A 16,546-nucleotide genomic window follows, 5' to 3' on the forward strand; every position below is an offset into this window, starting at 1 on the left:
TAAATAATGTCTTGTTGTTTGTATATACAATGCTCCTTTGCTGACATCTGTTTTAGTACTTACTGGGCTGATTATAAAGCAAGAAACAAAAATAGCCCCTTAACAATAAACAGGACAAGGTAAAAAAACTCACCTTATTTGTCCCCAAACTTGTAAGACCGTGTAACCACATACCTTTATGTCTAGAGGTTAGTCAAGGGCAGCAGGTGTGGGTGTGGGGAACATACAGTGCTTCGCGAGGCAAAACACCAGAATTAAATGTAAGCTGGAAAGTTTATCCTGATTGAAAAAACTAAGCTATACTGTACTTTGAAGTTTTACCCATATACTGTTTGCAACAAAGATCAATCAAAACACAAGACTGTAAAGAGAAGAAAGAAAAATATGATAATTTTTTTTGGTAGTGTTTAATTTCAGTTTGAATTAATAACATCTTTCCTACATGTTCTGTCTAGTACTTTCCATACAAGGAACTCAAAGCTTTTGTGAATGATGTGTCAAGAGCTCTGTCAACCCTTGGAGGGAAAAAAAAGGGGCAAATTTTCCTCTTCCATGCAAAAGCACTGCGGAAGTCCACAAAATTTGGTTTTCTACACTGTTGGGAACAGTGGTCGCAGCAGGATAGGATGGTTTGTAGCGGCAGCCTTTGTGGCCCCACTCTCAAGTTTGAAATAGTTTGCATACCATGAGGGGTAGCCGTAACATGGCTCTTGAACTTCTGCCTTTTATAAGAAGGAGGTACTTAGAAACTGAGATGAGAATAGCCTTAATTGTTTCACCTTCCCCTACTAATACACATCCCATCTCCTCTAGGCAGTAGCTTTTTGGATATAACAAATGACTCGGTTATTTTTAGTCTGCAAAAGCATAATCAAATGAAGGTAAGAGACTGAATGGGCACATATGCTGTGATGCTGCTGTGTTTTATTACGACGTACTCATGTAGTTGGTAGAGTCAAAGCTTTGTTAATAGCTGGGCAAGCTAATAACAGAGAGGACTGACATCAGAGGACTGAAGTAACTGGGCCTAACAGCTCTCAAATCACTATCCCCACTCAAAATACACAGGGAAAACCCAGGCCAGTAGCCTAATCTGCAACTGCTTGCCCGGGCTCCCCTGGGGTGGCTATTTGCAATGACAGCAAGTTGTCTATCTTGAACAACCTGGTCTACTGGGAGGTGTCCCTGCCCATGGCAGGGGGGTTGGAACTATGTGATCCTCAAGGTCCCTTCTAACCTAAACTATTCTATGACATAAGAACAAATCCTGATATGCTGTGTTTGTGTTATTTAAAACTATGCAAAAAATACAAAAAATAATTCTACAGTAGACAGAAGCCTACTGTGCTGAAGATGAAAAATAGGAGTGCAGGTTTTTAGTATACATATGTAGATGTGTGTATACATATTAAATAAAATAGGCTACTGATTAGTCTGGGAATCTCAATTGCTTTTGCTCACAAGTTCTCTCCTGGACTACACAAGACTGATCAAAACTGCAGTGTTCCCACCTGCATTTGGCAAACCAGCATCTGTCAAAAGCAACAGGCCACTTTGGGAAGAAAAAAAGTGGCTGATAATTTAAAGCCACATTGAGCTCTGTAGGATGTGCATAGAGATGGGAGCCATTCTGTGCTAGGGACTGAAAGCCCTTCAAGTTATGGGGAATCTGTGGTTTTAGTCTTGCCATTTAATAGAAAGGGATAGTAGGCATTTGTTTTGTTCTGTCACTTCTGTCTGGGAACCTCATGTCAGCCCCAAGGGAAGATTGTGAAAGTGGATTGAGGCATGTGTAGTCCTTTTCTTGAGAATAATCAGTGCAAAGGCAAATGAGGCTTCCAGATACAACGCGCTGTACACATGTGATGCCTTTGCCTAAATCCAGGGCTGGAGACAGAGTAATTTTATTTTGTAACTTGCCAGTAGATGGAGCAAACTGGATAGCAGGATACATACTGCTTTTCTACAGTCACTGAAATCGAATTAATTATTAAAAAAATGCAGCAGTGATCACTGGGGCTCATGCAGCCTTTACATCTGCTAGGAGGGTGCTTATTGAGAGCATGTAGTTACATACAGATACGTCAGTGGAAAAACTGACTTTGAAAAGACCCCTCCAGGTCTCATCCTTGCTGCAGCGAAGATCAATTCACATACACCAGCAGGTCTGTGTTATGGCAGCTCTCTTTGAGGTACCTAGGTGCCTCTTGGAAGAGAATAATCTCTTAGAATCACTAATTCAGCAGTTCCAATTCTTGTCTGCTTTTCTGGACAGTGTCACATATGGGTGTTTCTTTCTCTTCCCACTCTTTTCCTCTTTGTCTTCTATTATTATTTTGGCCTTTGCTTTTTGTTTGGGTTGTTTGATGTTGAGTAAGAATGGTTAAGTTAAAGGAGAACTGCCTCATGCTATGAAAAAAAACAACCAACAATGTTGTTTATTTGAAGTATTTTTGACTGCTGGATATTACTATCGCTCTAATAAGAAATAATTCCATTTTGGTTTCCAGAATCTTGCTCTTTGATATTCTGATTTTCGTAGCTTGAGTGTTGTCACAATATTGCAATACCTTTTAAAAGTATCTTTTAATAGAATGAACTGCAAGGAACAAGCAATGTGTGCTTGTGTGTGGGTGGTGTTAAACAAACAAACAAAAACAACAACAACAAAAAAAAACCCACACCAAAACAACACACAAACCCCAGCAAACTACTATTATTTGTCAGTAGTCCTTCCTATTTCAAGCAGGATGGGTGCCCTCTGCAGGTAACTTTTCAGATGAGGTTTTTGGATGTGTGCCCTTTTTATTTCTGAGTGTCAAGGTCTTAGCAGGATCAACCAGTGCTATTTTGTGTATTTTAAACCAGATATTACAATCCTGGCTGCAAACCAGGCAAGCAAATGGTGCTGAGACATGAGTGCACCAAGCAGCTGGTTTGCATCCGAATATGATTTTTTCCTCAAGTGTGTGTGTGAGGGATGGGTGGGTGTCGGAGTAAATATTTTCCCTGCTCTTTGTTTTCATTGTTTTTTTTTTTTTTTTTTTTAAATGGCAAGAAGGTAACTATCAAGCTGTAGTCTGCAGTAGCCTGCTGCTTGAACTTGTACAGAATAAAAAGGCAAACCAGATACAGTCTAAACACTACTGAGAAGGCATCTTGCTTGCCTTAAAGAGATCGTTGTATGTTCCACCTTTCTTCTTTTTCTCTTCAGTTAGTTGTGCCTAAGCAGGTTACAGTGTTCAAGTACTCCAAGTGGACTGGGTAAAGAGGGAACTGTATGCCTCTCTGAGGCAGAAGTGCTATGAAATGGCTTTTTCTCCTGGCTCCGTAACACACAGCTCTGCTCAGTGATGCTCTGACAGCACAGAGGGAGGTGAAGGAGGTCAAAGGGGATGCTGGTGAGGTCTGAGCTGCGCTTGATGTTACATCAGCTAGTAATAAAGCCTTGCAGCTGGGCAGCAGCTAACAGTGCAGCAAGGATGGGGAACAGAAGAGTAGGTGGGGACCAGCCAAGATTTCAGCTACTTGCCTCTTCTGGAGAGAGTGATGCCAGCAAACTTGCTGGCAGCAGCTAAATATGAAAGCGTGAGAGGAACACAACTGCAACTTTAATCTGAATTGTGTGTATTTGTTTTCTCTTCCCTCTCTACCATCACTGCAGTGACCATCTCTTAGCTGAGCACAACACTCCGTCTCATCCCAAAATGCTTTTCTGGCACAGCCAGCCTGAACATTATCACCATCACCAGTATCCCACCAGCAACAGCAGCTACCTGCGGTAAGAAAAGAACGGGGGTGATTTTAAATAATAACAACAATTATAATGATGTAAGACACGAGAATGCAGACTTTTGCTAATTCAGAAGTTCAAGCTTTCAAATAGAGCTGGTGATCGTAGACCCTTTGAGAACAGTTTGAGCAGTAACAGTCAACGCGGTGGAAATTGCTTTCCTGTAGCTCCCTGATTTTCACAAACCATGACACCATACGCCGTATGCCAGTAACACTGATAGGAATGTTTTGCTGCTTAATGTGACATCCACAGATGTGGATTTTTCTTTTTCAAATTACGTTCACAGTCTGCAGATAAAACTCTGTTTACATGAAGTAATACAGACTTACAAATACCTTGATGTTTCATGTCTGCTTTGATTATCTGCTGAAGCTCAGCTGACCTGCAGGATCAGGACTATGGGCTGCTTGTCCTATCAGTCCAGGCTCACTGGCTAAACGCTTTGCATTGAATTTCTGATGCAATATATAGCTTATTGCATCAGCACATTCCTGTGAGCTACGAACTTAGTTTACCTCTTCATGACTAAAATATTATTTGTGTACAGTATTCAAATTTTTCTTATAATTAAAAATTATTATTATGCTTTGACAAGAGCTATCCAGATAATCTTGATGTTAATTGAGTTTCAATTTATAATGTGGTTCACTCTATTAAACTTTAGCTTATTAATTTTTGGCTAAATACAATGTATGTAAACATGATAGTGTTTAATCATCTACTATGATATGGCTTTTTGTATGTTGGTAGTCTCACACCTATTGCTGTATCACAACATTATTTCTGCTCTTGTAGAATTGTCGAGTAGCATGTTTTTATTAGAAATGTGTTGAGTTTTAGGTTTAAAAAAAAAGCAAAGACATTGAGGCTATATTTGTGTTCCAAAGTGTGAAAATAATGAAACTGCAGTGGAGTTTTATAAATTTAATCCATTTCAATACAAAGGTCAGGGTGACTTGAAATTTAGAATGACTAACACAAGTATGTAGCAAACACAGCGCTGTTTCTATTGACTCAAGCAGTCAAACAGAAATGAAGAATGGGTGCTGGAGTTCCCTGATGCAATCCTGTTTATAAGCAACGTGTGCAGTTCCCAGTACAAAAGGAACCAGCCAGCTATGGAAAGTGAGGACGTCCACTTGCAACTCTAGTCCCCCCCCTTATTCAGCCTCTGTTCAGCCTAGAGGAGGTGTATCCCCTCCTAGCTTTTCTCAGGGCCGTGCTCTCATGGCCCGTTTTCAGCATGTCCTTGTCTTTCTTCATTGCTTCTGTTTCCCCACCCTTATCTAAAAATCTGCCATTTGAGTCCCTCTGAAGTTACTCTTCCTACACACTTTTGAGTGCCTGCCTTTAGGTTTGGATGGCAGCCTGCATCTGTGTATTTTGGTATCGAAATACAACGTAGCGGGGAACACTTCCATAAATTAAGGGTTGTGTACAGGAGCTAACAAGATTGGCCCCTGATGATTACCATAAGCAGAAAGGATACAAACCAGTTCAGGCACTAGGCTTCGGTTTGGTCATAATCATCAAGTTGTTTGGCTCTGTCCTCAGCGCTTCATCCTTAATGAAGCACCACGCTTCAGTCCCACGTCCGAACATCAGTAAGGCTTATATAGAAGGAGCAATGGACTTCAGGGGAGGATGCCAGCCAGTGTTAGTGAAGAGCAGATGGAGAAAGGAATGTCCCAGGATCCCTTCTCCCCTGTCCCAGTAAAACTGTACTTAGAACACACTTATGCAGATACATTTGCAAAAGCAGGCTCTGGCTGCATGCGTTTGCTCTCTGTTATATCAAGGCTCCAATTCCAATTGGTGGGTCTGGTGACGGGGGTATGCAGAAATGGAATGGCAGGGTCACAGGGAATGTCATCTCTGACAAGTTAGGCTTGTGGATTTGACCTGCTCAGAGGGTTATAGAAACAATCTGAGATCTCAAAATGCTTAACTCCTGTTTTATACAATTCCACCAGACAACTAGAAAGTTTTGAATCCTTTTCATGTAGGCAAAGCTTGTGAGAGAGCCAGGAGGAAAGTAGTATCATTCTATAAAGCATACAGTCTTCTCTGTCCTGTAGCCTCTGCTCTCAGCCTTACTGATAAGCAAATAGTTACAATTTAGGCACAGATTCTGCAATTATTTATCTCATCCTCAAAAAATACCTGACTTGTGGGACTCTGCATGGGGCTTATATTGTCTATATTGCAGAATAGGAATTTTATTAGGAAAAGAACAACAACAACAACAAAAAGTACCATATGTGCATAGTATGTGGGTTTTCAATTGTTCCTATTCAGTTAAATCCACTCGAGTTTTCTGTAGAATACAGAAAGCATCAAAATACAGACAATTTTTCCAGTCAAGGCTCTTGCTCATAAAGAAAAACTTTACTTTTGTAATGGAAATCATTATTCTTTATTTGCTTAGTCTTTAAAATACCTTGAACTTGACTCTACTCACCCTGAGTATGAGGCCAGTATATAAGTTCAACAACAAATCATCCTGAAAGTTAAATTATGGGAAGACTAACAGAAAAATTACAATTAAAAATAAAAAAGCTATGGGAGCAGCTACCATTTATACTACAATATGCAGAATATCAACTGTAGGCATTAAAAAACATCACAAGGCTAGTTTAAAAACTGAAAAATAGAATAGAAAAAAAAAATTGTTTTCAAGGTTTCTGTTTGTAGTCACTACCTGCCTGAAGATACTTTTAAACTCTTGGCAAATCTGAGAACACTGAATCATAATCACAAAAACTAGAGATTTAAGTTGAGTACTTGAACCGATTTGCACTGAAGCTACAACTCCGTACATTGGAGTTGGCTCCATCTGGCTGGGAAGCAGTGTTTGTGTGCACTGCTGATCTTCAGCAGATGATCCAAGAACGGGACTGATCAAGGAGCCTGCCTCAGAGAAAGCAAATGCATCACAGGCCTGTACTTTATAAAAACAACAAAACAGAAACAAACACCACAAACCTCTAAAGAAAACTTGTTGTAAATTAGCCAGGGATACAAATAATGCTAAAGAATGCTAAAGAAAAAAAGATATGCAGTGTAATACTCACATTTTAACACAAAAAGAATGCTTTGCGTCCTAAAATAGCTAACGATAACATCTTCAGAAATACTAACAATCAGTTGGCTTATCATGGACAAGCTTTACCCAACTGTTAAAGACTGAACTGCAATAAGATGGGTCTTATTGTATCCACTCAAGATACCCTCAGCAGAGGTTGGAATTTATGTCAGAAGAAAACAATTCCCAGTATAAAAATCATCAATTTATGATCTTGTAACTGCTATGTAGCTATGTTAATGTAAGTATAGTAAGCAGATAAACCAGTTTTGCTATGCATAAATCAAACCGTATCTGGCTTCTCTGGTCTTGCATCCCATCTTACCTCTCTGACTGTCAGAAGTAGAAAGTGCACTACTTCTAGTTTTCCACAAACAGTCACTTTCTTTTATATCACTTTAAAAAGTGCTTTTTAGTGTTATTTATGCTACCTTATTTGTACAAGGTCTATTTTAGGTCTACAAATGTCCACTTAGGGTAAGGTTTGAGTTCTCAGTTAAAACACTGTAAATTCTGCAATGATAGGAGTCTAAGCTAACTTTGTAGCCACTATTGTTGTATGCTGAATAATGCCTGCTAACTTATTAACTGGACCACAAACATCCCATAACAGTCACTGAAATTAATACCACCATTTGGGTATTGTTGTTGTCAGGCTTAAAAGAGGTGTTTTAACTGTGGCAATTCAGTTCTCACTCAAAGCTGTAATTTGGTAGCTAGTGCCTATGCTAGTGACTTGTCCATAAGCCCATGCCCTCTTCATATATTTCCCTTTTTTAAGCTTCCTGTTATATGCAGATGAATTGTTCATCTCTCCACAGACAGGCTGAGAACTCTTATGTCAGTTACAGCAGCAAAAATACCGGTACTGTGTTCTGGAGAAGCTGGCGGTTGACTCTTAACTTAAATTGCCTTTCAAAATCATAAATCATAGTCTGTGTCCTTCTCTTTATCTTTGGGGATGCCGCATGTACGTTTTGAACAACAGCTAGTATTTTGTTAATCATTAACGAAGGTAGGGCCTTCCTGACTTGTATCTTTTGAAAAACTTGTGCAATTGTGCTTAAAGCATGTAACTATATGATCAAAATACATTCTACACTCTTAATACTTTTCCGTAGTTTCCTCACTGGGTGTATCATTTTAATGAAACTTCTCATAAAATTATTTAACAATCCTCTGAATGATTAACACTTGAGGTTTTTTGAGAACCCTTTTTTACATGAAGTCGTGGGTTACTTACCCTATGAGCACCCCCTCAATAAACTAAGTACTTTATGACCAGAGGGGACCAGGGGATTAAAATCTGAACCCCTGGCAGTTCCAGTTCTTCCTTGCATCCCCCCGTGGCTTCTCCAACTGCCAGGCCATTATAACCAATAAGAATTATTTGTTAAAAGCTTAGCTGCCTCTTGGATCTTTTCCTTGGAGAATATAAAGTAATCGATTTGAGTAACAGTATAAAATCAAGATACTTTTGTAATTTTTACAAAATAGAAATTCATATCCCAGAAAGACAATTTGATGCTATTTGAAAACACCTGGATTTAACTTGGCTTGGCCCTTTAAAGGAGAGAAAGGGAGTCATACTGCATCTGAAAACCTATATAAAATGGTCTTAAGGTGCTATAAAATGGGCCAAGAAACAAGTCAAAGGCTAGACAGAGGAAATTAATACTAAGCAAAGAAAATTCTTTATAGGTAGTGCACTTTTAATCTTACTGCAGGTGGATGGAGTTTAATCTGGAAATAACATTAGCTGTACGTCTATTTAGAGCAGCTTCCTTCTAGCAATCAGGTGATAGAAGGGCTCTGACCTGAATTATGTTCCTCCGAGCTCCAGCCATTTCTGAGTCACCCCTGCTCACAGGTGCCACATCAGCCTTTGCATTTGTGAACACTTTTGTTTTAGCAAGCTGGAGACCTTGAATCCAGGATGCGGAGGTGTTGAGATATTCTTCCTCACATTAAGTAGTGTATTTATAGTGTATGCTATGTAGTATACTAGACATAGAGCGTAAGTACTTTTCTGCCTTGCATGCTTGCTGGTCTTTTTATCTCTCTTCCCATCACTTTGAAGGCTGCTAACAGGTCTCTTAGATTGGGATGGGTTTGGGTTTTTTTGGGCAGCCTCCTCAGTGTTCTTTGGACAATGCTGTAGCTCAACGCAAGGCAAAGTGAACCCCTTTCCTTTCTATTATCTTTTCTTCCCTCTTCCCAGAATAAGAAGTTGACTTCTTGGGATGTAAGAAAGTTTGCCTTATGAGCTTGACAAGGCTGAAGGGTGCGCAGGGCTGAGAAAGGCCAAGGCGGAGCTATTATGTGTTACCTTGCCCTCCCTGCTGCCTGAAGAGCTGCCGGGCGGCGCCTCCTGCCCGGCTGAGGGCAGAGCGGGGGCGGGCCTCTGCCTGGGAGGCTGTGACGAAGCACGCAGCCCGTTATACGAGCTCCGACCGGCAACCACCGCCGGACCAGCACTGACCGGCCCGCAGGCGGGGGAAGAACCGGCCTGTTACGAATCCCAGCGTGGCCCCCTCGGGCACCCTACTTCGTGGCGGAGAGGCCGCCGCCTCACCTCGCCCGCGAGGCGTTGACGGCACTTCCTCCCCCGCCTCCTGCGTTTCCGCTTCCGGGAGGTGCCGCGGGGGCGGGAGGAGGAGGGCGCACCCGGTGACGCCACCTGGCGTGAGGAAGTGCCCGCTCATTCGCTGGGCTCTCCCCCTCCTCACCCCTTCCCCGCCTTCCTCTGATTGGGCCCTTCGGCGAAGGCCAACCAATCGGCGGCCCCCAAAGGCGAGAAGGCCCTGCCCCGGGGCAGCCACTCGGGGGTGGAAGTAGCCGCCATGTTGGCGTGAGCGGCGGCGGCGCCGCGCGTGAGTCGGGGGGCACGCCGGAGCGGCGCGCGGCTCCCGCGGCGGCAGCGGGGGGGCGGGGAGCCCTCCACCCCCTCCCCCCCCCCCCCCCCCTCAGGGGCGGCGGCGGTTCCTCGGCGGGGCTGTAGTGGCGGCGGGTACCCGCGCTGCTGCTGCTGCCGCCGCCGCCGCAGCCTCCCCCTCTCTGAATGATGCGGCGGGAGGCGCCGCTGGGCTGGGTGGCAGAAGCAGCGGCGGCCTTGGGCAGCGTCCGGTCGGAGGCGGTGGGGAAGGGCACAGCAGCGGCGGCGGAGGAAGAGGAGGAGGCGGCGGCCGCCCGGTCCTCAGCCCCCCGCGGCGGCCGGGCGAGCGCAGGATGCTGAGAGCCACCCCGCGCCCTGGTCGCGCCGCGGGGAAAGGGCCCCCCCGGGGCTGAACGCGGACTCCCCCGCACCCCTGCACGCTTCCCCTCCCCCCCCCCCCCTCCTCCTCCTCCTCCTCCTTTCCCACCTTCCCGCCTCCTTCAGCCCCTCACTCTCTCCCGGCGCCGCCTCCCGGCGGAGCAGCGGCGGCTCCGGGGCTGAGCAGCTCCTCCCCGTCCGGCTCCTCCCGCGGCGGCGCGGGAGCGCGGGGGACGGCGGAAGATGGCGTGGGTGCTGAAGATGGATGAAGTGATCGAGTCGGGGCTGGTGCACGACTTCGACGCCAGCCTCTCCGGCATCGGGCAGGAGCTGGGAGCCGGTGCCTACAGCATGAGGTAACTCCTCACGCCCCCCCTTCCCTGAGGCGGGGGTGGGGGGGAACGATGGGTTCCGCGTCCCGACCGGCCGCCTCGGGCTGCTGGGCAGGGAGCGCGGGAAGGAGCTGCCTCCCCACCCCCCTTCCCTTCTTTCCTCTGTGTTTTTTTTTTTTTGTGTGTTTTGTTATGTTTTGGTTTGTTTTTTGTTTTGTTTTTCTAAATCCCTCCGGCTCCCGGAGGCTCTTCCCGAGGAGCATGGCCCGCGTGTCGCCGCCTCTTTCCCCGGTACCGGCTGCCGTGTGCTCGGCAGGACGCGAAGGGGCACCCCCCCCCCCCTCCCGGGGGACGGCCCTCTGGAAGGGCGGGCTACCGCGGCTGGCATGCTTTTGCCCTACGTGCATCATCTCTACCCTAAAAATGGCATTTCTCTGTCCCTGCCGTGGCTGTGTAACTGGACCCCCGCGCTTCAGAAGATGGTCACCACCTACTCGGCGAATATAATTCTGGTTCATAATTTCGCTAACGCTTAAAAAAATGGTCTTTCTCGAGCCAGTAAGCATTGTGGCAGTTAATAGGGTAGTATTATGGTTGTACTTTAATCAGTTTGTTTCTTACTTTTGTGTAGTATATGTCTTTAGTGACGTTCTTCTTTTTCTGCCATGTAGCTCTTTCTGTTCTTAGTCAACTTGGCAGTTTCTTTACCTTTTGATTGTTTTCCAGGTTTTACAGTAAAAGTGTTTAAATAGCGTTTGGGTGTGCTTTTTCAAAGTTAAGATAAAACTGTACTGGTTTGAAGTAAGTACATTTTATCTCAGTTACGGGCAGAACGTGCAGATTCCCGAGTGACTTCTTAGCGTGAAAAAGGGAAACTGCTTTGGAGACATTGGGAGACATTTTACTCTAAGGTTTTCGACAGGATTAGTCAGTATTTTGAGAGTCTGGAGAGGTAAAACACTGGCATTTGATAGTTTTGTTGGCCTAGCCTGTGTGGGAGATTGTCTCTCAGAGTTTCCTCAAACTTGGAGGCCACCGCAAGCTTCAGCTATTATATATATTTTAAGGTAGTACTTACCAGGTGAAGTGTTGGAACTGTAGTATCTTGGTTCGAAGTCATAAATAAGGGTTTTGGCTGAAGAGAAATGAGGACCATTTTGCTATTATTTGGGATTGTGAGCTCAACAGGTTTATGGTGGGACACGTATATGATGGGGTTTTTGTTTTGTGTAGGGTTTGATTTTTTTCTTTTTTTCTTTAAATTAAATATAACTTTGAGAACTTGCCAGTTCAGAGAACAAGGTGATTCATCTCTCTTCCTGAGAATACTCCTGATTTTATATTCGGCTCATCTGGATTTTATTCCACTTCTGTCCTGTTTCTGTCTTTGTCAAGCAAATGTTCATCCCACGAAGTGATGTGCCAGTTTTTGTGGGCAACTGCATGGCAGTTGCCTGGATGGCTTCTCAGCATTCAGTTTCTGGTTATCTTTTCCTCGTGCAAACACCAACGGATAAGGCATGCGCACCTGTTCGAGAATCGTTCTTCCTTCTCTATCATGATCCAGTTCTTTCTGGGATTAGAAGTCTTGTTTTTGACTGGGATGGCTTTTTAAAGTTTTCCCTTTCTTTCTGTAAATGTCATGTCTCCTCCAGTAACGCACACTGTTTAGTTTCTTGAAACTTAAAGAACTGTTGTTGTATAGATTGCTGCTTCTGCTCATATCATCCTTTTATGGTGGGCAGTAATCCTAAGTGTTTTTTTAGTTACATGTACTTGTCTATTAGGATATTTTGAGTTACCACAAAAAGAGTTGTAGCAGTTAAAAACAGCTCTTAAAAGTTAATATCGCACAAGCAAAGCTATACGTTGGTCTTAAATTTTGTTGCATACTTGTGATGAGATGCAAGTATTTTTGGAACACACATTAATATTATTTGTAACTTTAGTCACTAATATTGTTTGTAACTTTAGTCTCTGAACACTTAATGAAAGGGATCACCTAATTACAATTAGTGTTTGCTGGATTCAGAGTGATGTCAGCAAGTTATTTTATGTATTGCTTAAGTTTCTACTTTAGGGAAATCATGGCCTGTTAAGTGATATGAGAAGGGAAAACTAAGAAGTGGCATAGCATGAAGAGTGAAGTCTGTCACTGTTTTGTGTGCCAGTAGGAGCGAGCTAGTTACTTGTCACTTCATTACAAAAAGATATGGTAGAAGAAAAAGAAATATTGTCTAGAGGAGAATGCTGGGAGAGCTCCCCAAGCTATATGCCCTTGCATTTTGTTAGGAAGACTTGCGTGTAACCCTTTTCCCTGCTAGGGTTGTATCTTAATGCTTCTGTATTCTATTTTCTTGCCCCTGTAGGGTTTTATGGTTGATGCTTCCTCAAGTTGATGATCAGTCAGTGCCCTGAAGTAGAACATGTGGCGTTACTCCTGTGTTTATTCTTATTAAGAAAACTGCTCATGTCTATTGACCAGTAACTGTAGCTTTTCTAAAAAGTAGCTAACTGGCCAAAATTTCTCAGCATATTCACATGGTTTTAAACAGTTCTCAAAATTTCATTAAAATCTTGAAATTTTTTTTATGATTGCTGTTCTAGCATCTTCTCATGTAATAAGAAACTGCCTATAAACACAAAATTCAATTCAGGTGATAATAATTAATTGTCAGATGCGTCAAATAATCCCTCTCTTGGAAAACTATATAAAAGCACTGTACCTTTAGCAATAGTGAGTTTTGAGTATTGTTGTTACCTTCAGTTGGTAATGACACCGTTGTGTAGATTTAAGACTCTTATTTTGTACAAATCTGTCATAATATCCATTGTAACACAGCAAGAATTTTGTAATTTTTGTGTAATTGTGTAAATTCTGTAAAAAAATGGAGGCTATGTCATTGAAAAGATAAGTTTCAGGAACTGCCTGCCATTCATTTCTCTAGCAGAATTCCATTTTTCATGTAATGAAGTATTTGATTAATGTATTGATTTAAATTAAGTTAAATGAGCATTAATATAAGGGCAAGTACCTTAATGACTGTATTTTTATGTGTAAATTGGAAGCTCAGTATATAGATTTATTTAAATACCTACAATTCCAATGGTATTTGTAGTGCTAAAATTGAAGCCTATCTGTCATTGGGGAACTTGATGATTATTTCGGGATTAGCTATTTTGGAATATATTTCTAGATTAAAACCTGAAGTGTATTAAACTAAATTGAAAAAGATGACTCTTGGTTCTGAAACAGGAAAATTTATAGAAAAGACTATGAAAATACATCCAGATAATCCCCCATTTCTGGAAAATCAAGTCAGTTTGACTGCTGCATCTCCCAAACACTTGGGAGCGTCTTTGGAGAATGGAACTGTCTGCTGCATTGGTTGAAAAGAATAGAAACCTACTGCAGTCAGTCTTGTTTCCTTACTGTCCTGTGGAGAGCCTTGGATAGTGAGGGAACTTTGTGCATCAACTCTACTCCAAAGTTTAGGCTAAAGTAACCGTTAAGGTGGTCTGTTAGGATTTGCGGGACCATTGTTGTACAACTTATAGCTTTGTTTTCAGGTGGAGAAGAAAGGGAGGGTTTTCTAACAGCTTTGGGGACCCTGGCGTCCTTTTTTTGGCTTCTGATGAACATGATTGGATCATGACAGTTACTGTGTTAACTTTGTAGTTGCTGTGCAAAAAATAAAAAAAATGGAGTTATCTCATGCTGGCCCTGTTTTCCTTGTGGCTGCTGTTACTTTCTGACAGACAAAATGACTGTTTATGCTTCCCCTAACGCCTCCCATTCTTTTGAGACTCTGCTACTGGTTATGTTGGGATTTTTTAAAAGGAGTGCTTACTTAAGGTATCCTGAAATTTTTTCCTTTTCTTTTTTATAAATTAAGATGTACAGAGTATTTTCTGCAGAATACTTTAAAGAACTTCTGTTGCAGTGGCCTGTTCAATTTTTAGGTATTGCACTGTAGAAAAAATAATTTTCACTGACAATAAAAAAATTGTATGTACTGATTAGAATTGGAGCTTGATTCTCTTTGCAGGCATGCGAATATATAAATACCTGTCAGAAAATAGGCATTTGAGGAAAAAGAAAATCCACAAACTTAAACCTCCTCGCTTTGTCACCACAGATAAAAACATGTTGAAAGATAAACCTCATGTTCTAGATCACCGATGTTGGTTGTTTTTTTTTTTTTTTTTCCTTCTTCTCCCCAGTTTAATGTGTGAATACGTTTCAAAAGGTCAAGGAGTCCAGTTTAATTCTTAAGGAAAAGACTCATCAGGTTGCATAACTATTCTCTGTTACCCTGTCACCTCATGGTGGATGGATGTGCAGGATTGAGAACACCAGCAAGTTTACCCTCATTTACACTTCATGCGTTACTCCCACGTGGAAGCAATCTGTACTATAACTGCTGCAAATTAGAGCAGCTGCCTGGCTTCCCTGTGTCAGAGGAGTGGATGGAGAACCGGGGATTGTAATTGTGAACAAATACTGTTCTTTTCCTTGGTACCTTCAAGAGCTTAGGAAGACACAGGTTTTGGTGGTGGGATTTTTGTTCTTCCTTTGGCTGTTTTTTTGCATTTTGTGCCAGACTTGGGTCTGTCAGACATAAGTCAAGGCCTTTAACCACTGAGTTTCTATATGATGGGTTGTAGGATTCCCAGGAACAGCATTACATTTGCACCTGTTTTCTCATTCAGGTTGCATTTCTTGACAACTGCTTCAGAGAAAGATGTTTCCCAGCAACTACTTCCAGGGGTTTTGTCTTGCATCAGACTTGCTTTTGTGGATGCAGCAAAAGTGTTAGGAAGTATCAGCTCTCCTGTTCCCTTACATTTTCCTGTGGCTTGTTCAGACCTCTTAACAGTGCAGAGCTTGGCTTTGAGATTATAACTAATTCAAATACTGCTTCAGAAACATTTTTTCTCAAGGTATGTGTCCTCGTAAACTGCGCTTTAAAGGTTCAAAAGACCTGCATGTTCTTGGATACTTTAGTACTCACACCCAAAAATACACAATCCAGAAGACAGATAAGGCAGATGATCGATGAAATGTCCTTTTAAATTTTGATGACATACTAGTTCCTGTTCTTGTAAGGACAGGAGGGTTTTTATTTTTTTTGTGACCCTATTATTATTAGATAGGTTTTAGTTTGTCTTTTTTAGATGCTTCAGAAAGTGTTGAAAAGTGGGTTTTAAATTTGGAAGGAAAGTGATTTTTGTGGCTGACAAACACTTGTCACAAGTGTTATCACAAGAAGGATAACTTAAATTTTTCTTGGTGTCTTTGTACTACACTCATGTAGGCTATGTAGTGTAGGATAGCTTATCACATGTGGTCCATCCCACTGGCTGCTTAGGTTCAAGTGTTAACATGCACCTTGCTTCCTCTTCTAAGCCTTCCTACTTTTGTATGGTGAAGTTTCATTTATGCACTTCGGTAGCATAGCTAGCTAAGACTGGGTGTCGGGACATGTGTTTACTGCCTGCTTTTGGTGTGTAGTGAAGACTGTTTCTGTTTGTTTTTCTGGGAAAATTTTCTCCTCCCTCTAGGAAGAAAGAATGCTTTCAGTCGAAGGCTTTAGATAACAAATTGTGAGGGACTGAGATAACACTTTTCTTACTGGAGCTAATAGTTTCAAAAACTTGGTCTCAGAGTTCCTTCCATCAGGAGGGTAAACCTTGATAGATCTGGTTTTTCAAATGATATCAACAAGTCTAACAAAAGATGCTGCTTCAAAACATTGCTATTTGTTTATACCTCAGTTTCTTTGTAATAGTCCAAAGTTCACTTAGATGAGACAAGTGAGGTCTTTTACTTCACAAGATCAAAAGTTATCAGTGGCAGAAAAAGAACAGAATCAGTCTCTTAAAGCTCTTTTCTCCTGTAGCCTGAAATAATTTCAACAGTAGCTATTTTGAAAAACTTATTTTTCCTCCATCTGGGCAACTCTGCAAGCGGGTGCTTCAGTTTTAGGTAAGAGTTACTTTGCCATGTTAAATAACCTGAGCAAAGCTGGCAGCAAAAGTGCCTGGCAGTAAAAGTGCCTGTCACTAAATCTGCATTG

The 16,546-nt window shown here is 42.2% G+C and overlaps 1 protein-coding gene across 3 annotated transcripts in view; it reads left to right on the forward strand.

The window, feature by feature from the left end:
• The first annotated feature begins 10,257 nt into the window (after positions 1-10,257).
• UBP1 (upstream binding protein 1) overlaps positions 10,258-16,546 on the forward strand; it is a 40,653-nt gene continuing 34,364 nt past the window's right edge. For all 3 annotated transcript variants that reach the window (XM_082499118.1, XM_082499119.1, XM_082499120.1), the window contains exon 1: positions 10,258-10,490. In XM_082499118.1, the coding sequence (XP_082355244.1) occupies positions 10,378-10,490 (113 nt within the window). In that variant the 5' untranslated portion in view covers positions 10,258-10,377. The remainder of the gene's footprint in view (positions 10,491-16,546) is intronic.

The sequence above is a fragment of the Vanellus vanellus genome (assembly GCF_965231255.1).
Source record: "Vanellus vanellus genome assembly, chromosome: 2".
In the NCBI taxonomy this organism is placed as follows: Eukaryota; Metazoa; Chordata; class Aves; order Charadriiformes; family Charadriidae; genus Vanellus; species Vanellus vanellus.